Below are 24,664 nucleotides of genomic sequence, written 5' to 3'. Positions count from 1 at the left end.
TGTGAAACCGATTCCCAACTATGGAACAAATAGTCCAGCGCTGGTTGGAGCCGGGGGATTGTTGGGAGAGATTGGCGACAGACCGGGGAAAAGCGTCTTCCCCGCCATTACCTTGCCACAGTCCGCTTCTGATTGGTCCGTCCAGTTGCCCTCTTTGGCAGCCCTGTCCGTCCCCAGGTGAACCACCACCACCACCACCACCAACCATACTATAAATAATATACCAAGGGTATTCCCGCAGCATTTCTATGGAACTCGCCCCTTGCATGTACAGTAGAATGAAATTCGAGCTGACTGAGAATGCACCAATTCAACACTAGTTGCCTGGACAGCCACACACTGAGAGGACAATGACGCAGACCCGCCACTTCCGTAACAGCGATAACCCTTCCGTCATCGCTCCGCCCCTACCACGTCTAGTAACCATTCCCCAGCCCTCTTGACAGGCCGACATCCGTTGCCCGGTTCCACATGTTGCATATCGCTGGTTGCCATTGACGTCTTTCCTCCCTTTCCCTTCATTTGCTGTACAACATCTAGTCCAACTCCTTCGTTCTTTCACAACTTGAACACTGCCTACGCTCCTATAATCCGGATCAAATTTCCCATTTTCCCCCATCTCTTCTCACCATGGTTGGATTCACCGTGACGATGCGCGAAGGCGCAGAACTTGTTGGCGAGCATGGGTACCGGTACCTACTCGTCAAACCCCTTGGTCAATCCAATGTGTGGGTCGCTGTAGACGCAGCAACCCAAGAGAAGATATTCATCGTCAAGCAACCGAGTGACGATGACGTCGGCTACGGCTGGCCACGCTTCCAGCACGAAATGGTCATGCATGAGCTTCTCAAGGGTATCCCGACCATTCGGCAACAAGTCGACCGCATCCCACCCGTCTCCAGGTCCGATCCGCCACGCATTGTTCTCGAGATTCTGCAGTCTACGTTGTGGGATGCACGAAGGAAACGCCAGTTCAGCGACGTGGAGATCAAGGGCATCATGCGCTCAGCGCTTCTGGGCCTGCGGGACGTGCACCAACGAGACTTGGTATACGCAGGTTTGTAGCCGTGGTTCTCGTGATGTTACGTATCTAACGGTCAAGTAGATTTGAAGATGCAGAATATACTCCTCAGCGGATTCGAGGAACAGCCCAACCAAAGAGCAGTTGTGGGCGACAACAAGATTACAACCAAACTGGGCGACCTCGGTATCGTCATGGAGCCAGCAAAGGGCCTAGTTCAACCAATCATATACCGAGCCCCAGAAGTCTATTTCAGAAACGAAATCAGTCCAGCTGCAGACATTTGGTCGTGGGGGCTGATATACTGTCAGCTCTTGGAGGCTCAAGCCGCCTTTAACAAGTATGGAATATACGACGAGCTACTAATTGGCAACCAAGGCCAAAAGGAAAGATCAGTTGAGCGAGCCATTGCCCACGACTTTGGCCTGGGAACACTAGACTACTACGACGGATGTCGCCTCCCCTACCGCGACAACACCCACTACGAAGGCCAACAATGGGACAAGATTGTGGAAAAAGGTGTCCCAGAAAAGGAAGTCCAGTTCCTCAAATGGGTCCTGAACCCCGTACCAACCGATCGACCAACCGCCCAAGACATCCTCAACTCCGGGTGGTTCACAACCGACGACCAAGCAACCGGCCGCATTGCCGAGACCCTCAAAACCCGCGTTGAAGAATCCCGCCGCAAGCACCTCCTTCGCAAACACAGCGAGCCCTTTTTGTCAAACATGTCTGTTCAGCAACCCGTCAAGAACACCCAAGTTCCTCTGACCGCTGCGGCTTCGACGACTTTACCACCGACACCTATGCCGCAAGTGAATGAGCAACCTGTAGCGTTTGAGCCTGTGGCTTTTCAACCATTCGAGACGTCGCAGTATTATACACGGCCTGCGGCTTCGAGGTCTAGTACGCAGCGGCCCGCGGGTGGCACATTTATGAATTATGGGTCTTTTATGAGATGAGGATATGATGTGTGTGAAGTTGTCATGGAGTTGACGGGAAATGATGTATTCTTAGCAAAGGAAATAGAACATGTTCCCTGGATCCATAGAGACATTGTTTATGTTGAATTGCGATACGGATACATGTTTGTTTAATCGATACATCCCTTTTCTCTTGTCAAGAGCGAGATTTCTAACTCTCATTTTTTTTTACGTTTTTGTTTTTGAATTCTGTGTTAATTTCTGTTTTGTAATGTTTGGTGGCTTACTTTTCACTAACCCTTTCCCCCCCTTCCCCCTCTCCTAACACTTTAGTCCATAGCAGGAAAGAGTAACATGTAAAGGTATCACATCATCCTCTTTTCCTTATCTATCCAGCATATCCTTATGCAGAGTACATTGTTTGCACACAACGTACACCAGAATTACTATCCTAGCTACAAAGTATTGAAGATTATATCTAACATCTCAGCAGATTACCAAGTCACGTGTTCCAAGTTCTTTTTGTTTAAACAAAAAGGAAAAGAATTACTTAGGTAGTAGATACGAGATTGATTGTTTGGATGTACTATGGCTAGTTTGTGTGTTTATTGTAATAGCTAGAAGAGACTGAAATATGAGACTAAAGGTATAGTTCTGTCGAGATTCACGGGCTATGAAAAAGATATTGTTTGGCTGAAGGGGGTAGGGTGGAGGGTGGGGGTTGAGGGAGGGTAAATTGGTGATTAGGTTTGTGTATGTGTGTGAATACATGGTTTGTGTTAGCTGTGTAAGACGGATAGTCACTTTACTGTCTTTTTGCCTTGGGATTTTGTGTTTAGTGGGATATGCAGGTAGGTGGGGTTGTGTGCAAGGTTGATGGAATGTTTCTGTTATGTATTATAATTTTGGAGGGAGTTTTTTTACTTGTCTGCTGCAAATGTTTTATTATACTTTTATCGTTTGGCCTTTGAATAAGGTGTCTTGGTTTTGGATCACCTGGGTGTTGAGTTGTTTCTTTGCTATAAGAGGCGGTTGAGATTAAAAAAAGTTGGTCCACATCATATAACATCTCAGAAGTATAGAAGTCATGTATTACCATATCTTATGTACTTTATTGAAATCACTGTATATGTTTTAGTAGATGACAGCTCTGGTTGAAGTATTTTGCGACGTGCTTACGAATTCTCTGATGTCCGGATGAATTCCTTCTGTCTTGATGAATACAACCTTACAGAGGTCATGAAAATAGCGACAACCTGGTATTGCAACTTTAACACGCTACCTATGCATGGTAATTCAAGTTGAAAAAGACCTATTCTAGTTGCTGGATAATTGGTGCGGGTCGGATTTCAAGACGGGGGGTATGCAGCAGGCAGGCGCTTAGCGGCTCATTCGTGGGTCTGTTCCTCAGCCACTCAGCTGCATAAGCGCTCGGGACTAGTAATTGCCATGCATACAGAGGTACTGCCCGGAACGCTCCGATTGCTTTTCCATCCTACTTCCACAAATATATTGCGGCGTAACAGCCAACACGCCGCTTGCCCCACTAGTGCTCCGAAAACATCACTTCGTAATCGCTTGGAAAGCCCGAATTAGGCCCTTAAACTGTAGCTACTGTGCCGCAATTGGAGGCTGCCCAAAGAACATTTCCCATTGCTCTATTCCCCCGAGCAATATTTGTCACACTTCCCTTTCTTTTTACCGATTCAAGAACGACTCAACCTTTGCTGCAACGCCACTGGCTCTATCCAACAAACATGAACAATCTGCCACAAGAAATTGTCGACGAAATATGCAGTTATATTCCCAGAGAGGACTTGAAGAATGTTCTCACCCTCAATCGCCAGTTTCGCTTTGGCGCAGAGCGATACTCTGGATTTTTTGACGAGTATACTATCAAGGAAGATAACATAGAGTTCCTTTCGCGTTACTCCTGCCATCGCCTGCTTTACCTCAAGGAAGTCATCTTCAGGCCAATACTCCCACCTGTATTAGAACCGCCAGAGGGCGAAGAGTTACCCTGCCGTGAGAGCGCAGAGGAAATACGTGAGAAAGATGAGTCCTTTACTCGCCAGGTTCAACACCTCTTCAACACTCTTAGCCTGTTAGAGCAACAGGCTGGGGAGATGCATGCATCAGGGCGATACCAGCTTTCTGTCCACAGCCTTGCGCAGGACATCACATATTTTATATGGTGTCCACATCGCTTATATGTCAGCTGGCGTGTTCATCTGCTTACCCTTGATTTGCCCGAAATCGCTTCAGTTCATTCGCTTGAGATACACAACAATGGTAACGATAAGTACCGCGAATCAAAATTGGATCTTCGCGTTATCATCGATCTAGCGGCGAAGTTTCCCAACCTTGAGTATTTGGGATGTAAGACGGGCGGATTTGAATGGCATGAAACAGCTGGCGAGATAGAGCCGGAAACTCACTTCAAGCACGATTGGGAAGGACCACGTCGCGATGCGAGACATGACTTTGCCAACGCTGTATCATCGCCATCCTTTGAGTTTCCAAAATCACTCACGAGAGCTTCCTTGGATTTCTTGAACCCATTGACGCGAGCCGTGGATATCTCACAGTCAAGGCCTCTACCAGATCTAGTGGGGCCAGCAGTCAAAGATATGTTCAGCTCAAGCCTGGCTATTTTATCAAACAACCTCCATCAGCTGCACATAAAAGCCATGGTTGACGAGAGTCTGTTTTCAAAAGATGCCAGTACTAGGCCTTGTTGGCCCAATCTGGAGATTCTAGAGGTCGTGTTTCACCCAGCACATCCGAATGGATCTTGGTACTTCCACGGCCCGCAAGGTGAAGGTCGCGATGTGGTAGGCTTCGAAGTCACTGATGAACATTACCCGCCGTACGAAAAGACCGAGCTGGATGAGGAGATGGAATATTTACATGATGAGAAGCCCAATGAAGACCCGCATGACGGTAATTCTCAGTACCGCATCACACCGGATGAAAATCGTTTGCGTCCATTTCTCCAAAGCTTCGCCGAGGCCGCCATCCATATGACATTTTTGAAGTCAGCCTGCCTCTGGTCACCCCTGAACTGGTCCGACATTGAAGCTCCAGAAATTGATTTCAACAAATACACAGAGAAGGGACGTGAGTCATATGTGTGGGGTGTCTGTTACAATGCTCTCGAGGAAAACAATAAATCTAGGTCATCGCGTAGATTGGATTGGGCCGTAGGGTTGTGGCGCCCGGATGCAGAGCTTCACGGCCTGTTTCAAAAGATTGGGGACGGCAAATATGGAGATGATCTAGACGAAGAGTGGGTGCTCGGTAAAGGTAGCGAAAATCCATTGGTAACGAGATGGACTAATGATCGTTTTTTCTCCGATGAATTGCAGCGCATTACTTTTCCGTACTAATTCATTCGAACTGTTATCATTTAGAGCGAGGCTGGTACGCAAGAGTATATAGACGCTGTCGTACAAGGGCTTGATTTTGGGTTGACAGCCCTACAATACAACAGGACGCATGACTCACGTGACATGCTGAGTCACGCTCGGTAGCACTTTCACTGAACTGTGCTGCAATTGCTACGTCATGCTCAAGAGCCTCTCTCACTGAACTGTGACACATTGGCGTCTGCGTATTAAAAGACTGGTGAGGCGGTTAGCCAGAGTTCCTCATACAGCCATGAACGACCTACCGCAAGAACTTATTGATGAGATCTGTAGCCACCTACCGAGAGATGACTTACAGGACGTGCTTACGCTTAGTCGTCAGTTCCAATACAGCGCAGAGAAATATTCGGGATTCTTTGAGAAATACACTCTCGACACAGGCAACTCAGCAGAGTTCCGTTCTCGCTTCTTGTCCTATCGTTTGCTGTATTTACAGGAGGTGATATTCCGACCGACTGTCCCACGATTCAACTGGCGTGGTGAAGACGGTGAACCCGTACCGTATAGAGAGACTGCAGATGAGGTACGAAGAAGAGATGAGTCTTTCACCAATCAGATTCAGTGGCTCTTCCATGTCTTCAGGTCGATCGAAGATCAGGCCGGCGAAATGGGCATCGTCGGCAGATATTGACTCTCGATACACAGCCCTGCCAGAGGAGTTGAATCACCGACTCGTCGCTCTTGGCCGTATTTTGTTAATCCTTGGCGTGTGCGCCTCTTGGAAGTTGGTCTTCCCCTCATTACGGCCGTACAATCTTTCGAAATCTACAACAACTACAACAACATGGAAGCCCCTTTCTACTTCTACTTTGATGAAAAAAGACTTGTTACACATGAGTTCAAACTGTACTTACGCGTTCTTATCGATCTTGCGATAAGGTTTCCGAACCTCGAGTACCTGGGTATTCGGACTGGCGGATTTGAGTGGTGCGAATCAATATATGGCGATGAGAAAGATGCCATCAAACACTATGAGTGCGACTAGGCGAGGCCTCGGCGCGATGCAAGAAACGATTTTGCGGCTGCTGTCTTGTCCCTCCATAGCCAGGTTCCAAAGTTATTAAGACGAGCTTGTTTAGACTTTCTCAATCCTCTGGAACGCGCGTTCATGAATATCGACCACAACGAGCATTTGCCCAATCTGGTGGGATCCTTCAAACATGACCCTTTTACTTCGAGCCTTCGTTTGCTAGGCCCTCACCTCCGTCAACTGCAGTTGCGATGTATGGTCGATGAGAGCGTTTTTCTAGCTAAGGGTGATACATCACCAATTTAGCCCAACCTTGAAAAACTTGAGGCTATGTTCCACATTGCCCGTCCTGACGGCACATGGTGTTTTCGGGGAATGAATGGCAAAGGGTCTGATTCAGTTGGATATCTGGTTACTCAAGCGTCATACCCCACCTTATGAAGCCACAGAGCTTGGTGACAGGATGAAATCCTTCATTGATTGTGCATAATATATCGACCGATGCTACGGACTTAACCAGTTTCGCTTTACGCCACACGATAGACTCAGACCGCTCTTGGAAGGGTTTGCCGAGGCTACTTTGCGAATGAAATATTTGAACGAGGCTGTAATATGGTGTCCGTTGATATGCAACGATAGACCAGGTCAACCGAGAATTAGAAAACAGCAAGCATAGAGTATCAAGTATGTTGAGCCAAGACGTCCCATGAGTCCTGGATCATATCGCAGATTAGAGTGGTGGACCTCGCTCTGGAGACCTGATCCTGAGTTTCGAAATCTCTTCCAAAAAAAACGGACGCTCACGGCTTGGGGATGATCTGGAAGAGCTATGGACGGAGGATCTGACTGAAAGCGGAATCTTGCAACTGGGAGACGTCAAGGATGGTATTCTAGAGAAAGATCCTAGTAAGATTTCCTCTCTTCGTACGGTTAGTTAGTGTGAGGCAGGAGCAGATATGCGTAATGAAAGAGGCCAAGTGAGTACGCTATGATAGCGTTGAATCTTGGAGGGTAGGGTAGGCTCCTCAGTCCAATATCATGCATCGAGACCAGATACTAGCTGCCTCATTCCCATCATCAATTGTACTATACCCTTTCGAGTGTGTATTCTGTAAACAATTCACTGAGTCAACAGAAAAATTGTCAAACAAATCAAAACACAGAATTGATTCACTAGCAATACAAACTCCTGCGGTACTTTTACCAGTCTTTTGGCTTCTCCCAATTCTTGACTTTATCCCATGCATCTTCTGTCTTCTTGATAAGCTCGATGATTCCCTTATGTGTCGCCTTGAGCATCTGTTTGCGATCTTGTGTAGCCTTGTCGTCTTTTGCATCCGATTTAAACTCGTCAGTCTTCCTTTGAGAATCCCACTCTTGGTTCAGTGCTTTCAGATTGAAGTCCATGAAATCAACGCCTCTATTCTTTGCGCGATCAAATACGTCATCCATGTACTTTTCCTACTTTTTCTCCAAATCTTGAGTTTGCCATGATGTGCATGACTGCCCACTCTTCATTACTTTTGGGGTTTTAGGCAACTCCCTATCGATGTGGCCGATCATTTTTCCTATCCTGTTCTTCTCTTTTGCGAATATCTCGGCTATGTCTTTGTCTCGCATATACATAAAAGTTCCCGTGACTTGACGCATCTTCCGGACTGCTATGCGAGTTTGCTCGCCCGCGCTGAGCGATTTGTACCTAGATTCCTTTGTCTTCCCTTGGATCAGATTTGTCATCTTAGTTTGGTCTATAAACGCGTAATTCTTTCCTGTTGATGTTAATACCGGATAGAACAACTACATGGAGAACATAGTTAGTGCGATGCTTAGACTTCATTGTATAATAAGGCAAATTAATCAGACCATAACAAGAAGAGGAAGGGCATACATACATGAGATTTGATGGCAGAGTTAAGAGATTTCTCAAGGAGCTTGAACTCATCAGTCCACTGTCCATCATCTTCTTTGCTGCTTTTGTACGGGTATTGGCTGGCGATCAACCCGAATAGGGTCAACTCTAAAACTTGCGGAGCGGGCGTGGGATTGTTTGATGCAGAGTCGGAACTTTGTATGGAACTAGGAACCGATATAGAGAGAGAAGCTGACGCCGAGAGAGGAACTGACGCCGAGAAAGAAATCGATACGGACAGAGAAATTGGAGTAGAGCTAGGACTTGGCGCCCCAGATGCAACCGGCGCAGGACCACTCATCTTCTGATTCTTCTCAAATCCCCATGATTCTTCCCAATACTTACAGAACTTGACAATAACCCCTTTCTTGGCCTCCTCAGGGCCAGGATGTGGGAAATCCGTCGTAATCTCTTCTCCCATTTGCGTGAAGAATCCTGCAACGACCTGCCACTCAAGAATATGCTCCGTATCATACTTGGCGTTAGGATCAGGCGTGTCGAACTTGTAATCGTCGCACGAGTCCTCTTGATTGAACCCATATCTTTTCAGTGAGATTGGCGGGGGGTCACCCCATTCTCCGCTGGAGGGGTAGCTATAGCTCGAAAGCTTAATGCTACATGCGTTTACCGTTTTCGGACCATAACGCTTATGTAGCTGATGCAGACTAAGATCAATCGGATAACTTCGTCTACGAGAATTACTTTCAGAGACGTCGTCTTCGGCTGCTAATGATGCTAAAGCTTTACAATCAAGCGTCTGGCTTGGAGTTGCTGATGAAGTAGTCGAAGTGATTGAGGTGGTTGGCTGGGCACTTTCAGATGAAGCGGAAGAGAGCGTGGAAAGGGTCGTTTTCTGTGGAGTGGAAGACACTACTAACGTTGCAGCAGGGGAGGTTGTTTGACTTAGAGAATTCGTGCTCGTCGAGGATCTATTGTCGGTCTGAGAGGGTCTGGCGCTGGTGTTGGAGTCATTTTCGTCGCCATTCCCGTTGCTGCTTCGGCATTTAGGCCCTTTGCAACCCTTACAGCCTTTTGAAGGACACGGTAAAGCCTCGTAATTCATGCCGCCAGGGACGACTTCGTCAGGAGCGTCAGAGAGGGAATCAAAGGCCCTTTTGATGAGATTTGCTTTCGTGGGTATCAGTGGACCACATCCTGCTTTTCCTGCAAAGTCTGCGCCGCTGAGAAAGAAGTCTGCCCATAAGTCAGCAGCATCTTGTGCTTCGTAAGCGTATTTGTATGCCTTTGCGGATCTAATTGCTGCCACTAAGAAACCAGTCAACTGTGATCTACTAACAAGATGCCGCAGTACTTACCTATCCCACCAGTGATGGCCCTTCCTGGTGGCGGAATAGCTGCCATACCAATGCTCATCACCATGTCTAAAGCTTGCAAAGCTGGACATATGACCTTCTTGAGAATTTTTCCAGTTTCGATGATGGCTTCAATGAAGAAGTTGCCTGCGAACTCGAAAATGGGAAGATTGCAAGAGCAATAACCCTTTCTGATCATGACACCTTTAAACTAAGTCAATATCTAATTACGAAGCAAAATACTACAATTTGATTGAATCAGTACCTGTGTATGTCTTCTCTTCTCCACATGGTATTTGCTGTCCACTCGATGAATACCAGGGCGCGCCATTGAAAATGCAACTTTGGGAGGCCAAAGCAGCTTGACCATCTCCAGTCTCCTCTCCAGGAGGGCAGACACTCTTGCATTGATCCTTTATCGTGCCTCTCGAACCGTCAGATGAATCGAAGCAGGTAAGGTCGGCATAATATTCTCGTAATTTGCGTGCCGCACTGGGGTCCTTTGTGGTCTCTTGTCCAAAAGGCTGTTGTACATTGTCAGGATTGGAGTTACAGCTTTGAGCAAAACTGTGTGTCGTCAAACTTGACACGATAGCCAAATATGTGTAGGCAAAGAAAGGAATATATCGCATCTTTGAGAAAGGGTATGAGAATTCTTAAAAGGTAGATATTCTTTATATGGCATAAAACTTCTGGAATACTTACGAGTTTATATCTGCTCATATATGGTTATGACTATGCCTCTCTGCAGAGCAATTCAGACCCATCACCGGATCCGACGAACCACGCCGCGAAGGATCTTCCATGTAGATATCACATTGGCAGCAGAAAACGTCCCAGCGCTTCCAAGACTCAAGTTGCAATATCGTATTCCAGCATGCTACTGTGCCACTTCCCACTGTTGATGCCCGATAGCTCTCACCAACATTACCTTCTGTACACTCCCGCTAAACTACGTTGGTTGTTAAGAAAAGCAGATCACTAAAACACTTTCAGCATAGGTAAAAGCAGAAAATTTAGCAAGCCGAACCATACTCGTCGAAGCATAAAACGTACTCAACTCACAGAGTTTCAACCGCGAGGCGCATTCAAGGTATCCACCCATCGGTGGTACAAGTCAGCCTAGCGATTATACGCGCTGCCAAGCTCCTTTGTACTCAGTTGGAAAAAGAGGGCAGTACAAAGATCCAGATCATAACTGCGTTGGTGTTCCCCGAAACAACCGAGAGAGTGACCGTAAGCGCTTCGTATGCAACATTGCGGCGAAGTTGCACAGCAGATGTGGAAAGTCAGTCGAGTAGCCATTCTCGCCCCCTCCTCCAAAAAACCTCGCGCTTAATACCTGAAAGTTAGGTTCCCGGTAGATCACATATACCCTAATGTCTCAGTGATTGTTTCTATTCTGAACATGTGAGCATCGACAAAAGAGAAATTCGCCCCTAGTCTTCGACACTGCCGCATTGCGGCACACGGAAAGCAACACATCGCTCCCTGAGATAGGATAAATTAAATTGGTATCTATTGGATAATTGGGGCTAATTTCGGTCTCTTCACAAGACGCCATCAAGTTTCTTCGTTCATTGTAGGTTTCCGTGGCCATGTGCAGTGACATCCGCCTATCTGCCTATTATTGACCGACCAAACCCTTTTCCTCGAACACCTTTCTGCAAATGGAAAAAATTACATTAACTTGACCATTACCACTGCCTATATCTCTCTCTATTGTCTTTCCCTGCTCGATAGCTTTGCAGCGTGCGCAAAGAGGTAGTAAAGTAACTGGTTTTCGTCCAATTACACATTATAGGGCTTTAGCAAGAATAATGTCGATTTTTTGAGAAAACATTCAAGTATATTCATTTCGCGCCATGTTGTACTGTACACCGATAGTACATGTTGTCTAGTCTACGTTCTGGTAATTGTAATACTACTACTACTATTAGGAGAAACATCGGCCCCGAGGCAAGTAGACCGCGTGTATGCGCTTGCGCTAAACCGGATTGGGACGCACCTCCTCACCGAACCGTGGAACACAACAACAGCGACTGCAAACCAGCATGATGGGTTGCATTAGTCTTTGCTGGGGGAATGAATATGGAGAATAGACATCATGCGCACATTGCGTGCGGCAGGGAAAAAGATTCCAAGTGCAATGACCATGTATTGCCAGCGTCCGGAGTTGTGATTCGTCAGTCTCGCTTGCACCTCCTTGCCTCCCAAACCGCCCCCAGCGCAACCGCTTGAACACGCTCGACATCGCCGCTCACTGAAACCTTTTCCATCGCCGAACAGCACCCCAACACCGCTTTTCATCACTTCCGACGCGATAGATCGCATGCTGTAGGCCGTGCGACAATTTTGACACCGATATCCGCAATATCGCGACGCGTTGGTGGTTGCAACAGCTCTTGGGCGAGTGACTCACCTCTTTGCTGGTCCGCCCCGGGGCGCCAGGATTTGCATCGCACCCCATACGGAGCCCAACCCAACCACGCATCACGTGCATAGCGACAAACAACAATGACTGCTCGCGCAACAGGCCAGCGCTTTCGCCAGCGCAAGCTCTCTACAAAACAGAATCTACCCGTTGTACGCGAAAACGAGGTTGAACAGCTTGCCGATGACGATGCCTCCCGCCACATCCCCAAGGTCGAGACGGGTGTTGAGAAGGGCGAGGAGATTGTAAGTTGCGCTAGTCCCCTTTGGGCACTCACTGTCTATCAACGCTTCCCCAGCCTCAACCATGGGCCATGTGTTGATTAACTGATATCTTGCGTTACTCACCTTTGGCGTCTTTTCAGTTTCAGTTCAAAAGCTAATACGCAACCTAGGAACACCATTTGCAGGCCGTCATCTCTGCCGCCCAGGCAGCAGCACAAGGAGCAGCTGGTGGGAAGATTGCTCAGCTCTACATCCCAACCCCAGATGCCGTCGCTAGTAATCTGCAGTATGAAGATCTGTATCCAAAGCGCTTCACGCAACCTGCCACTTACATCCGTTTCTCATCTACTGTTGAGGATACGTCTGGCTGCCCATACTGCATGACCAGTGATGATGTAGCCTTTCTCAAGTCTTACAACCAGAAAAGGAGTAAGAACGACCAATGTTCAGAAGACGAGTTCGAGGAGATTATCTACTTCTTCGAGGAAACTACCTCGACGAAGCAGCCTTTCGCCGCTGTCGATAACCCACCTGTGCTTGCTTATGAAGAGCTCGAAGCCGAGTTCGATGAGACCATCAGTGAATCTGCACGGCGGTTTGCAAAGGATGTTTACGAGCACTGGAGGAACCAACGGCTGCTAAGAGGCAACCGCCCGCTGATGCCTTCGTTGAAGTTTGAGACCAATCTCGAGACCGATGACGCTGATCCATACGTGTGCTTCCGACGTCGCGAGGTGCGACAGGTCCGCAAGACGCGTGGCCGTGATGCTCAAGTGACAGAGAAACTGAAGAAGCTAAGGAAGGAATTGGAAGAGGCTCGCCTACTGATGTCGCAAGTCAAACGACGAGAAGCGATGATCAGAGAGCAACTTGCAACTGACAAACTGATCTTCGAACAGCGCCACGCCGTCAAGGAACTCAAGCGTAGACTCAGCATCAAGGGTGATGACGACGACTTGCTTATTACGCAGAAGGTACGTTGTTCGAGCCACTCCACAGATGCCTTGCACATGACTAACGCGTTGCAGCCCGCACCCAAGCCCAAGAGAACTGTTGATGTCGAGCGGCAACGCCAGACGTTGCCAGGCATGAAGCCTCCAAACACACGCCCCGATGGGCGCCTTGTGGATGGCGACATTGTCTACCTCGAGGAGCAACAAGCCAAGCGCACCGAGGCAATCGACAGTTTCATCGAAGACAATCTGGTCAAGCACCAGAAATGGAACGTTGGTTGGGTCGATGCAACATGGCGACCCATTACGCCGCCTTTGGAGCCGGCTGCTGCGAAGTCTGATTTCCGTACCGTCTTCACAGAAAGTCAGCTTCCTACGCCCCCTGCCTCTGTTTCTGATGGAGAGGGCGCTGATGCCACAGCAGTGGCGCCGTTGAGCAAGCAACCAGATCCGCAAAGAACCGCGCGAATACGCTTCGCCACGCCACCAGAAGATGTGCCGTTCCATGATCAGTCTCGCTTCCGTCGGCGGATTGGGCGAGGTGGGCGAATGATGATCGACCGGCGAGGTGTCAAGCGCCAGAAGACGGAGAAATATGATGACCGTCTGGCTGACCGATGGCGGTTCGCTGGTGATAGTAGTGAAGACGATGAAACATATCCCGTCGATTGGACGGATAACCTACACATCAGATACCGTATCATGATTGAGCGGCAGGGTGAGAAGGTCGCTCAACAACCTCCGCCAGGTCCAAGTCGTCGGCCGATTGAGAACCACAATCGATCTGCGTCGGGCCATCTTCTTCCTCCTACCCCTACCACTGCCCACCCTGCCAGTGCCGGCAATGCTGCCAATGCCGCAGCAGGGAGGTGATTTCTTCTCTCATCTTCTTCTCTTCTTCGTCCAGCGCTTTGACTCATGGGATGGATTCGGTGTAGGTTTGTCGACAAGTTATACCCTTTGTTTTTATTCGCAGTAGGATCCAAAGATCTACCAAGTTATGTACAACAGCTCCGCAAAGGAAGGAGCAAGGTTGGTGGATGAGTTTGCAGGTGCAGCGGGTGTAGGATATGCCTAGATCGGAGGACAGATTAGCAGTGGATTTCTTGGATATGATATTCAGATGCTTCTGCTAGCTGTCGCGAGAATCTTGCACAGCGGATGTTTCCTGAAAGAAAAGAAAACAAAACTTACCAAAGCATATTGCTACCTCGAACTCATTACCTTCTGCATGGTGTTCTCGTGGTACCCCTCATCGAGCCTCACACGGATGTCTCGTGTCCTGGCACCCAAAACTGTACATCTTATAAGGTGATGCTTAAGCTCTATGCTTCTTCCCGGTTCCTCCCATCTCTACATCACCCTCTTCATCCACATCTCTTGCCCTCTTGGTGATTGCGCCATTGTCCCTTGCTACTTTCTCCGCTAGTCTTTCTTCAGTTTGTACCAATAGTTTCTTTTCGCCGATGCGCACAGCTCTGGCCATCGCAACCCGGCGTTCTTTCCGCGACATGATCTGAGCGGGCTGCGTTTCTGAAGAAATCTGCAAGTCCTGCTCCAGCGTGGTTGGGTACTGCGCGATGCGAGCTTGCACAATTTTGTAAAGAATTTCCGTTGCTTTGCCAGTTATTTTCTCGGCCTTAGGCAGCCTGCCCTTACTCTGCAGGCGCTCAAACTCTTCTGGTGACAGCAGCATGGTCTCAACCAATATGATGAGCTCTGGTGAAAGGCTTTCTTCGAGTGAGAAGGGAACGCTGGCAGCGATGTCATACCCTGTGTCCACTATGTCTTGTTCGTCCAGATACTCGATCCTTTCCTCATGCCATACCCCGTCATGAGCAAGGGTCTGTGAGACCAAATATGTGGGGATCTCGACGACGTCGTACTGCGCATAGTTATCGGTAATATAACCATAACGCCTTAAGAGGTCGCTTCTGGGCAGCGGACCATAGTCATTGAATACTTCCTCTCCAGCTTGGATTGGCTTCAAGGCCTTCATCTCCAAACCATCTTTCTCGTAGAAAAGACGGGCGTTGCACCGATCGGCATCGGCATTTAGCATGTCGGCCAGCGGCACCATTCCTTTCGGGAGCGCAGCATCTTCCTCTTCCTCGGCAAAGCCTTCCTCATCCACTTCTTTGTCCGAGATTGCAGGCTCAACATCAAAAGCGTATGCCATGATTAGACTTCCCATCTTGTGCATGAGCTCCAAATTCTCCGGTGCGCGCATTTCCTTGGCCTTGTCCTTAGCTCTCTCATCGCCACTGAATATGACATCCGCAAACTCTTCGATCACAGGTAGCAACTGCTCAATGAAGACTTCATTTGCCCCCTCTTTGCCAATCTTGTTCACTACAGCGCTAGCCTGCAGTTCCGCCAGCTCGTCTTCCGTCCAGAACATGAGGGTATCAAAATTGGTCGGCAGCACGGCGAAATATGGAGACCAGTTCGAGGCGGATCCATTGTGGTACTCATAAAGCATAACAAGAATGAGAGAAAGCCAGGGACCAAGGACGGCGAAGGTGGCGGGAGGGATCTCGGTAGATAGGATGCTGTTTTCTACGCTGAGAATGGAGGAGCGGGGTATGCTGAAGAGAAGCTCATGCTCGGCAATGTCCTGCTTCGCAACTGTCGCATGTATCAGCACAAGCTTCATGAGTAGTAATACTTGTGAAAAAGAGGGTGTGGAAGTGGCTTAGTGTGTCTGGTCATGCATGTTACTTACCGACGCCTCGTCCTGCATCTTTTGCGCGCAGATCCTCCAGTTGGATTTTTGAGCTGATCTGCGCATCGGTATGCTTCAGCCAATCCAAGAACTTCCGGCTAGTAACATCGAAGTCCGCCATAGAGAAAAGTGGTGTTGCGATGTGGGAGGCTTGGTGGCTGGGATTGTTCTGGTGGATATTATTTAGCGGTTGGGAGCCGAGGCTGCGCTTATTGGCCGATGTGGGTTATGTACTGGGGTGAGAAGTATTTGCAACACTCCAACCGAAGATTGATGCTTGAAAGATATGGGAAGAATCAATATGGATGTCCTTTGAGTGGGTTTGTACCATAGCAAGGTGGACAAAATCTCGAGGGTTTTTTTTGTTTATGGTAGCGATTGGCAGACCCTGCAAAACCTGACTCGCTAATGTGACGTCTGCCTGTCGAAAGCTTTGAACTGCTACCTTAGTCGTTTCTTTAGTCGGATTATGGATGAATTTGGGGGTATTGTCAGCAATGCTCCAGGGTGAAAGATTTGATATAATCTTGAACATCTTTGCCACAGTTGTGGATCGTGAAATCCAGCAACCCGGGCTGTGGTTCAAATCTCGTGCTTTATCGATAAGCATTTTCATCCAAACCCACGTCACCCCGCATCGCTCGACGCGTCAATCACCCAGCAACAGCATTCGATACAATGATTGCCATAGGCCTTGAGGGAAGCGCAAATAAGATAGGGATTGGTATCATATCCCATCCTGGGCCAAATAAACCACCCATCATACTCGCAAACCTGCGGCACACGTATAATTCCCCACCTGGCGAAGGCTTCCTGCCAAAGGACACCGCGATACACCACCGGACATGGGTCGTGCGGCTCATAAAGCAAGCAGTGCGACAGGCTGGTGTCAAAGTTGAAGACATCAATTGCATATGTTATACAAAGGGCCCTGGCATGGGCGCGCCATTACAAAGCGTCGCGCTTGCCGCAAGAACAATAAGCCTACTCTGGAATAAACCAATGGTTGGTGTGAACCATTGCGTTGGACGTCAGTATATCCTTTGCTTTCCAGCCAATAGCATGATGTTGACGTGACGCAGACATCGAAATGGGTCGTTCAATAACACGCGCTGATAACCCTGTCGTCCTTTATGTCTCTGGTGGAAACACCCAAGTAATTGCCTATTCTGCCCAACGCTACCGGATATTTGGTGAAACCCTGGATATCGCAATAGGAAACTGCATAGATCGATTTGCCAGGACGCTTATGATACCCAATGACCCTTTCCCAGGTTATAATGTTGAACAGTTGGCAAAGAAGGGGAAAAACCTGGTCGATTTACCGTACGGTGTCAAGGGCATGGACGCGAGCTTCTCGGGAATATTGGCGGCAGCCGACTTCCTTGCACGCGGACTAGACGAGTCGTTACCTGACGAAAAACGACTGAAGACCGAGGACGGAGAACTCGTAACGAAGGCAGACATGTGTTTCTCGCTACAGGAGACCATATTTGCCATGCTGGTCGAGATCACAGAGCGTGCCATGGCACACGTTGGTTCCCAGCAAGTCCTAGTTGTAGGCGGCGTGGGTTCGAATTTAAGATTACAGCAGATGATGGGAATGATGGCAAGGGATCGTGGTGGCAACGTATTCGCAACTGACGAGATGTTCTGCATCGACAACGGTATCATGATTGCCCATGCAGGCTTGCTGGAGTACGGAACGGGCGTGATAACAAAGTTGAGCGACACGACATGCACGCAACGCTTCAGGACGGACGAAGTCTATGTAGGATGGAGAACTGACTAAGGTATGCTTTTTTCAACATGACCTTCAACTCTTTGTCAGATTCACACCAGTCAGCTTACCGCTTGCTTTGAAGGAAGCTTGTGTCAATTTCCTATGGTATACATATGTGTATGTATGTTTCATGTAAATTCATTCGTTTCTGACCGACTTATGCCGCACCTGGAGTCTTTCGCCTCGGTGCGGCAACTGGGTTGTTGCTAATGCACGGCCAATGCAACTGGTATTGGAGTAACCCGAAAAAGGCAAAGCGGTAGAATCATTGCTTACGTACGCGATTTCTGTTCAACGTCAGTCTTTGGCACGCCTGAAAGTCACTCATTATATTTAGGCACTCAGGAACATTGTTTCTTGTATGCTTGAATTCGCGAAATTATGAAGCTTTTATTAATTCTGTCAGCGCTCGCTACCGTACTTGTTGCAGATGACAGTAGCGGATGCGACAAGCCACTTCCGGATGGTGTCCTCCCAGGCAAATCTACGAGCTTGACTATTGACAGCGAAAGCGGCATCACACCTCGCGGATACCGCCTACATATTCCCGAATCATATGAAAAGAACAATCCTATCCCGCTGATATTTTCATTCCATGGTCGAGGCAAAACTGCCGAATATCAGGAAGCTTTGAGTCAATTCTCCAACGCAAGTTATGGATTTGAGGGCATTGCGGTATATCCTGAGGGAGTCCCGGTACGCGACTGCACGAAGATTCTGCAAAAAAAATGCTAATATTCCACAGAACAAAAAGGGAACTCAGCAATTCCAGGGCGATCCTGATGCACCCAAATCCATTGACGATGTAGCGTTTACCTTGGAGCTGCTGGATCACCTTGAAACGACATATTGCATCGATACTTCACGTATCTACGCAACTGGAAAGTCAAATGGCGGCGGCTTTACTGGCATTCTTGCATGTGATGCCGAAGCAACAAAGCGCATCGCAGCTTTTGCTCCGGTATCCGGTGCCCTTTACCTCGATACAAATCAGCAACCACCGCCTTGCAATCCCAGTCGCAAACCCGTACCGCTAATGGAGTTTCATGGCTACCGTGATCATACAATTCCATATGAAGGCGGAATTAACACGCGCGGCAACGCAAATAGCTCAGACATTGTCACATACGTGAATGACTGGGCGCAGCGCAATGGATACGATGCGCTTGTCAATGCGACTACATACCTGTGCGATGGAGAACAGAAGGTGATGAGGCATAGCTGGGACGATGTAGTCGTGCACTACAACTACACCAATATCGGGCACGATTGGCCCAGCTCCTTTCCAAATGGTGATACAGACGACCTGTTGACGTGTGAGGAAGCGGAGGCAACATCTATTATCCTCGAATGGTTCAAAAAGTGGACTATCTGAGACTTTAAAGCAAGCGGGAAGGCTACCAGACAGGAGGCAAAATACACAATGGTACAATGAAATGGCAGCGTCGAAAAAACAAGCAAGAGATACACACCACGCATTGAAGTAAAGTTTTGCTCTCCATGACCGCTCTGTAGTTTGTCTCCCCGTGTTCTACGTATGAGCGACTAGGGTGTAGTAGGCACCAGATGGCAGCAGTGCCGTGGACCTCACCTTGTATCCCAACAGCGGGTTTGGCCATAGCAATCCGTTTGTTGATGTGTCCCAATGGACCAGGTTAACACTGACGAGCACGTGATGGTAGCGCATGGCCGTCGATACTGTAGACTGACCTTTTGATTCCAATACCGGCGAACATTCTTATTAGCACGGGGAGCATGCTTGGGGGTTTTCTTGCAATGCAACAGCTCCTGACAGAACGCGACCTCACCCGCTGTTGTGGCAACAGCGGCGTTTGTAAACACACTCCGGGGCTCCTTCTTTTGACGCGATCTTGGCCACGCTTGTCAGGTTTTTAAGCAAATCTGAACTCCGCCTCTTCATATAACTTCGAATAATAACTTCAAAGTCTCTTAACGTAGTGCTAGCTGTCATTTCTTTCCTCAATCGCTATTGCCGGTAGCCAGCGGGCGCCATGGACGACCACCCCATTGCACACGCAGACGACAGCAGATCGTCAACCGCCACTTTAGATCACATAGCACACCATGAAACCGAAACCCCTCAGGATGGAGGGCTCAACCACATCGACGTTCGATCAGACCTATCCTGGCTACATAGCAGCTGTTGGAAGTTCCAGTCCATCGACGGTGATCGCCGCGCAGCTGCTCACGGCTTCGTTGTACCTGAGGAGCTGTTGCTCGTGACAGATAACAGCAATGAGAGACATGACGATATCAAGATCGTTTGGACGGGAATAGCGGGTGACCCTGGCTCGAGAAGTGCTATAGTCGGCACAGCGTCCCAGCACCTGCAGACCATCTACGAATTACGCAGTTTACTGGGTCTTCCAATGTCATTCCGAGGGAAGGTACCATCATACCCTGACAACGCTGACATACGCGTAAAGCAGTACTGGGAGAGAAAGCATGGATTACAATCGCTGGTTCGCGCTGTTCAAGCTCAATCAGTAGGCCAGCAGGAACTGCCGCCTACAACGCCCGACCCTAGTTTGACGACCCAAGAAGCTTCTGATTCTACGGCTAGGGAAACTTACAGCCTAGAGGAAACACAGGTAGTGCTGCCCCTGCCAGCAACATTTGCACCTTTACAACGTTACTCTAGCACTACGGAGATGTTAACGAAACAGCCTGCACGCACATATCAATTGCCTGAACGAATTGCAACTTCCGATAATCATGACGAGGTAGCTCAGCCGCAAGAATCATCGACAAGTGCGACGTTTTCAGGATCAACATCTCATGCAACAGACACGTGGTCTCCCAGCGACCTAGAGAATATAGCCAAATTGCCATGCATAGATTGCGGAGACAATGGTGGCCATGCGAGTGACTGCAATATTGGCAGTTAGTACTCGCTCACCTAGCATTCCTTTGTGGTACTAACGAGTTCCAGATCTCAAATTCAAGGAGCATCTTACGATGATTGATTATCGTGTTTTGGCGGATATTGTTGAGCAATTCGATCCTGGTCCATGGACAACACACTTTAATCTAAACCGAGAACGTGAGCCTGAAGATCCTTTGGTTCAGATAGCTGGTCTGGCAGAAGTCATAAGAAATGAGGATAGCTACAAGAACGATCCGGAATTACATGGTCTACCAGACGTCCATATGATTATCCTATGGGCATTCAAAACTCTCGATGGCGTTGAAGTATTGAGTGTGTAAGTCACATTCCTAGAGCATCCGTGTCTTGAAACTAACCAGTATTTTGCAGTGAGCGGTAGTGGCAGAAAACATGTCTTCAGAGCCGGTGTCCAATCTTCGCCAACCTCTCTGTACTCATAGCACCTTCAGCAGCTGAATTATCGAATAGCAACTGGGGTTTTCAGCACATAGCATAGGGTAAGATTTTACATAGCATATGTAAGGCTCCCGGTTTTTTGTCCTCTATACACATGTAGATACATGTGCTACGCTAGCGGCCGCCCCTGTTCAAGATCTAACCCGGAATGGACTCTAAGATGCAGTCAGAAAATGGAACGTGGATAAGACTCTAAATATAGCCGGAGATAAGATCCGAAAACACGACTGCATTGGTTCGTTGTCTGCCTGGACGCCCGACTGACTGACTGGTTCCAACATTGCAGTCGCGATGCAGCTACCCGAAAATCGATCCGACAAACCGAGGTATTGTTGTTACCCCACTTGGTGATGACAAATAATTGTACGTATCCACAATCAGACAACAACTTGGGCCTCGAAGTTCCCACGTTGCATCTTGTGTGATGCTTAAATAAGAACCATTCTCGGAACCTTGAATTCAATCTCTTCGTGAGCATCCCCAAAACCAACAGGGAATTTGCAGCTTTTGTGACTGTTGTTTTACCTTCAGTACTACGTATACTTGCTGAAATCATTGTTATTATCCATAAACCTTGAGACCAACTTGCCATTGCATTGCATCTACAACAATGGCGGACTTTGAAAAAGCCATCAACGATGCCATTGCTTCGGAGGAAATTCCTGGCTGCGCTCTATCAGCGACGAACCGCGACGGTACATCTACATTCACTCTGCACCCAAGCCCCAGGTCTCCAGTCTAACAAATCCCCCCAAAAAGGAACATTCACATATTCCAAAGCTTTCGGCAAAGCCTCCATGAAGCCCGAAAACAGCAAGCCTATGCAACTCAACACAGTCATGTGGATAGCATCCTGCACCAAACTCATGACGTCCATCTCCGCCATGCAACTCGTAGAACGTGGCCTCGTCTCCCTTGACGACCCCGTCTACAAGCATATTCCCGAGCTAGAATCCCGAACCGTAATCAAAGGCTTCACCGAAGCCGGCGCACCCATTGAAGAAAAGCACACCAAACCCATCACTCTCCGCCACCTCCTCAGCCACTCCAGCGGCCTCGCCTACGAATTCATCCACCCGGTAAACCAAGCCTGGCTCAAGTACCACAAGCGCGCCCCGGGAAGCAGCGGCAACCTCATCGAACGCTTTTCCTACCCACTCGTCTTCGAGCCCGGTGAGAGCTGGGCGTACGGCCCTGGTCTCGACTTCGCAGGCCTCCTCATCGAGCGCGTGTCTGGCCAGTCACTCGAGGACTATATGAAAGCGAATCTCTGGACCCCGCTCGGTATATCCGACATGACTTTCTCGCTCGCCTCCCGCCCGGATCTCGCGGCGCGCCTGGCGGATATGTCAGCGCGGGACCCTGCGTCAGGCAAGGTTGTGGATTTCTCGGGCCCGCTGCCGTATGTGGATGGGGAGGGCAAGGAAGTTACGAGTCATATGGGGGGTCAAGGTGTTTTTGCGTCGGTGGAGGAGTATGCGAAGGTTTTGAAGGCCGTGTTGGAAGCGGATAATGGGGGTGAGGGGAAGATTTTGAAGAAGGAGTCGGTTGAGGAGTTGTTTAAGGCACAGTTGGGGGATAAGAGTCGGGAGGTGCTCATGGGGATTTTGGAGGATCAGGCGGTATGTTACTCTTCTCTTCCCTTTCTTTTCTTTTTTTTTGCAGGGAGGAGCTGGAGCTGACGATTCGACTTGTAGACTGGAAATGCGATGGGTGGTTTACCGATTGGGTTTCCCAAGGACCACGCGCTTGGTGGCGTTGTGATAGTGGCTGATGGGCCTGATGGCAAGAAAGCTGGGACTATGGTTTGGGGCGGGTATCCGAATCTCATCTGGTGGATTGATCGCAAAACAGGGCTTTGTGGTATTTACGGTGGTCAAGTTGTTCCGCCGGGAGATGCAAAGGTTTCGGGGTTGCAGCGCAGCTTTGAAGCCGGCATGTATGAGAGGTTGGCAAAGGAGAAGTTGTAAGGCGCGTTCTTTGCGCAGACGTCGTGTTTATGAAAATCGAAAGTATCACTCAGGAACTTCAATGTTTGAAAAGAATCATTGATTATTATGTTCAATTAAAGAGAGTATCGCAACGATGTCGAGGCCTGGGGCCTTACACTACAAGTCGCTTGTACAAGTCCTGATGCCCAGATGTGGTACTGCATCGGTATTTATCCCCAGTGCACCAGTCAACCATTCGTCAAAGTAAAAAAGCAACTCCATGGTATAACCCAGAAAACGCCCCGCAACCACGAACTCCAGAAACAAAAAAAAGCAATAAACGCCAGTATCATGTATATCTTCCTACCAAGCCCATCTAACGACGACGACCCTGCGCATGCAGCATAGCATTGCGCTCAAGTGCCTCCTGCTGGCGAGCGCTTCCATAGACGGAGGGGTGAGCAGGCATCTCAATCGGACCGCCGATGATACCATTGCCACAGGGACCACCGAGACCTTTGCCAACTGTACCCGTGATGTCAATGTCGAAATCGCCCGTCGCGTCAGTAACACCCACGTCGCCCCTGTTGAACGCCGCGATGATATAGAGATTGATGTTCTCGAGAGACGTTCTGTCAGTGATGTATGGAAGGTACTCGGGGACTTCGACGACAGAGTCAGAGACTTGGGCAGTAGTAGCAGGGGGGCTGCTCGAGAGAGTGTTCGCATTCGAACACGAAGACTGAGGGATGTCGAGGTGGGTATTGGCGCCAATGATCTCGTAGTCTGGTGGTGGGAGCAGTGCGCCTGCCTCGGCAATCTTCTTCCCCGTGTTGGGGTCGATGCCCTGGAGGAGAGGCAGCAGGAGATGACCTTTCTCTTCATCGGACAGGCTCGCCCATGTTGAGTTGTAAAGATCTTTAATGGAGCGGTCTGCAGAGCGTTGAGTGGGAGTGGTGCGCTTCTTGGGCGTCTTCTTCTTAGGTGTCGTCTTCTGCTTGATCACCTTTGTGGCCTTTATCTTTGGTAGGGGCTCCTTTTTGGTCGAAGGAGTAAGAGCGGACTTCTGTGGACTGGAACTCAGGATAGGTCCCCAGAAAGCTTCGATAGCACCCATCGGTCGCCCTGGTGATTGGACTCGAGCAGGCTCGATGGCCTGGGAGACAGGCGGGGTAGTGACGCCTGAGTCTACCACTGGTAGATCAGACGTCTGTGTCGGAGGCGACGACGGCCAGTCACACTGAGCGCCAACAGGCTCTTCACAGGGAGCCTCGGCAGTCCAGAGCGACATGTCGCTCTGGAAGCTGCTGAAGGTGTCCTCCGATGCGAAGGAGTCAAAGAAGCTATTCTGGCTCATGGAAGGCTCAAGCGGAGGGAGCTCTTCCAAGTCGCCACAGAATACTTCCTCGGCGAAGCTCAGTGGTAGATCGTCGCTGGAGTCGACAATGGGTGGATTGCCGTTACAGGCAGCGCCATTGAAATCGAAGAATATATCCTCTGTGAGGCTGGATGACTCCAGGGTCTCGTCGGCGCTCAGGGATTGAAAGAAGTGCTGAGAAGTCATATTGTGAGAAAGATGGAAGGATTGACAAATGTGGATAGTTATGTAATGGTAGGAAGTGGTGTTGTAGCGATTTGCAAGTAGACGATATTGAGTGAGATGTAGCGAGAAATGGAAACAGAAAC

The 24,664-nt window shown here is 48.9% G+C and overlaps 12 protein-coding genes across 12 annotated transcripts; 8 read left to right on the top strand and 4 right to left on the bottom strand.

Annotated features, from left to right (window-relative positions):
* Positions 1-630: 630 nt before the first annotated feature.
* On the top strand, positions 631-1,983 carry COCMIDRAFT_6530 (uncharacterized protein; the record flags this gene model as incomplete). The annotated part of the gene is made up of 2 exons (XM_007691158.1): positions 631-1,057; positions 1,106-1,983. The coding sequence occupies 2 exons, from the start codon at positions 631-633 to the stop codon at positions 1,981-1,983; spliced, it is 1,305 nt and encodes a 434-aa protein (XP_007689348.1).
* Positions 1,984-3,701: 1,718 nt separating this feature from the next.
* On the top strand, positions 3,702-5,333 carry COCMIDRAFT_38013 (uncharacterized protein; the record flags this gene model as incomplete). Its single annotated transcript, XM_007691173.1, has 2 exons — positions 3,702-5,011; positions 5,123-5,333. The coding sequence occupies 2 exons, from the start codon at positions 3,702-3,704 to the stop codon at positions 5,331-5,333; spliced, it is 1,521 nt and encodes a 506-aa protein (XP_007689363.1).
* Positions 5,334-5,604: 271 nt separating this feature from the next.
* COCMIDRAFT_6528 (uncharacterized protein) lies at positions 5,605-6,003 on the top strand (the record flags this gene model as incomplete). Its single annotated transcript, XM_007691157.1, has 1 exon — positions 5,605-6,003. One exon carries the CDS (start codon positions 5,605-5,607, stop codon positions 6,001-6,003), a length of 399 nt encoding a protein of 132 aa, XP_007689347.1.
* Positions 6,004-7,542: 1,539 nt separating this feature from the next.
* COCMIDRAFT_99091 (uncharacterized protein) lies at positions 7,543-8,079 on the bottom strand (the record flags this gene model as incomplete). The annotated part of the gene is made up of 2 exons (XM_007691192.1): positions 7,543-7,762; positions 7,808-8,079. 2 exons carry the CDS (start codon positions 8,077-8,079, stop codon positions 7,543-7,545), a joined length of 492 nt encoding a protein of 163 aa, XP_007689382.1.
* A 734-nt stretch (positions 8,080-8,813) lies between these two features.
* On the bottom strand, positions 8,814-9,314 carry COCMIDRAFT_99072 (uncharacterized protein; the record flags this gene model as incomplete). The annotated part of the gene is made up of 1 exon (XM_007691191.1): positions 8,814-9,314. A coding segment is annotated over one exon (501 nt), but the record flags the coding sequence as incomplete, so codon positions are not given.
* A 2,767-nt stretch (positions 9,315-12,081) lies between these two features.
* On the top strand, positions 12,082-14,048 carry COCMIDRAFT_99048 (uncharacterized protein; the record flags this gene model as incomplete). Its single annotated transcript, XM_007691190.1, has 3 exons — positions 12,082-12,243; positions 12,393-13,196; positions 13,251-14,048. 3 exons carry the CDS (start codon positions 12,082-12,084, stop codon positions 14,046-14,048), a joined length of 1,764 nt encoding a protein of 587 aa, XP_007689380.1.
* Positions 14,049-14,493: 445 nt separating this feature from the next.
* COCMIDRAFT_38010 (uncharacterized protein) lies at positions 14,494-16,021 on the bottom strand (the record flags this gene model as incomplete). Its single annotated transcript, XM_007691172.1, has 2 exons — positions 14,494-15,803; positions 15,901-16,021. 2 exons carry the CDS (start codon positions 16,019-16,021, stop codon positions 14,494-14,496), a joined length of 1,431 nt encoding a protein of 476 aa, XP_007689362.1.
* A 557-nt stretch (positions 16,022-16,578) lies between these two features.
* Positions 16,579-17,692, top strand: COCMIDRAFT_99034 (uncharacterized protein; the record flags this gene model as incomplete). Its single annotated transcript, XM_007691189.1, has 2 exons — positions 16,579-16,930; positions 16,983-17,692. The coding sequence occupies 2 exons, from the start codon at positions 16,579-16,581 to the stop codon at positions 17,690-17,692; spliced, it is 1,062 nt and encodes a 353-aa protein (XP_007689379.1).
* Positions 17,693-18,064: 372 nt separating this feature from the next.
* Positions 18,065-19,058, top strand: COCMIDRAFT_38008 (carbohydrate esterase family 1 protein; the record flags this gene model as incomplete). Its single annotated transcript, XM_007691171.1, has 2 exons — positions 18,065-18,379; positions 18,429-19,058. The coding sequence occupies 2 exons, from the start codon at positions 18,065-18,067 to the stop codon at positions 19,056-19,058; spliced, it is 945 nt and encodes a 314-aa protein (XP_007689361.1).
* Positions 19,059-19,695: 637 nt separating this feature from the next.
* Positions 19,696-20,911, top strand: COCMIDRAFT_99009 (uncharacterized protein; the record flags this gene model as incomplete). The annotated part of the gene is made up of 3 exons (XM_007691188.1): positions 19,696-20,295; positions 20,371-20,587; positions 20,637-20,911. 3 exons carry the CDS (start codon positions 19,696-19,698, stop codon positions 20,909-20,911), a joined length of 1,092 nt encoding a protein of 363 aa, XP_007689378.1.
* A 746-nt stretch (positions 20,912-21,657) lies between these two features.
* On the top strand, positions 21,658-23,017 carry COCMIDRAFT_99063 (uncharacterized protein; the record flags this gene model as incomplete). Its single annotated transcript, XM_007691187.1, has 3 exons — positions 21,658-21,742; positions 21,807-22,669; positions 22,745-23,017. The coding sequence occupies 3 exons, from the start codon at positions 21,658-21,660 to the stop codon at positions 23,015-23,017; spliced, it is 1,221 nt and encodes a 406-aa protein (XP_007689377.1).
* A 337-nt stretch (positions 23,018-23,354) lies between these two features.
* Positions 23,355-24,542, bottom strand: COCMIDRAFT_38005 (uncharacterized protein; the record flags this gene model as incomplete). Its single annotated transcript, XM_007691170.1, has 1 exon — positions 23,355-24,542. The coding sequence occupies one exon, from the start codon at positions 24,540-24,542 to the stop codon at positions 23,355-23,357; it is 1,188 nt and encodes a 395-aa protein (XP_007689360.1).
* Positions 24,543-24,664: the final 122 nt, after the last annotated feature.

This window comes from Bipolaris oryzae (genome assembly GCF_000523455.1).
Source record: "Bipolaris oryzae ATCC 44560 unplaced genomic scaffold scaffold_93, whole genome shotgun sequence".
Lineage (NCBI taxonomy): Eukaryota > Fungi > Ascomycota > Dothideomycetes > Pleosporales > Pleosporaceae > Bipolaris > Bipolaris oryzae.
This window is presented reverse-complemented; position numbering and strand designations above follow the sequence as displayed.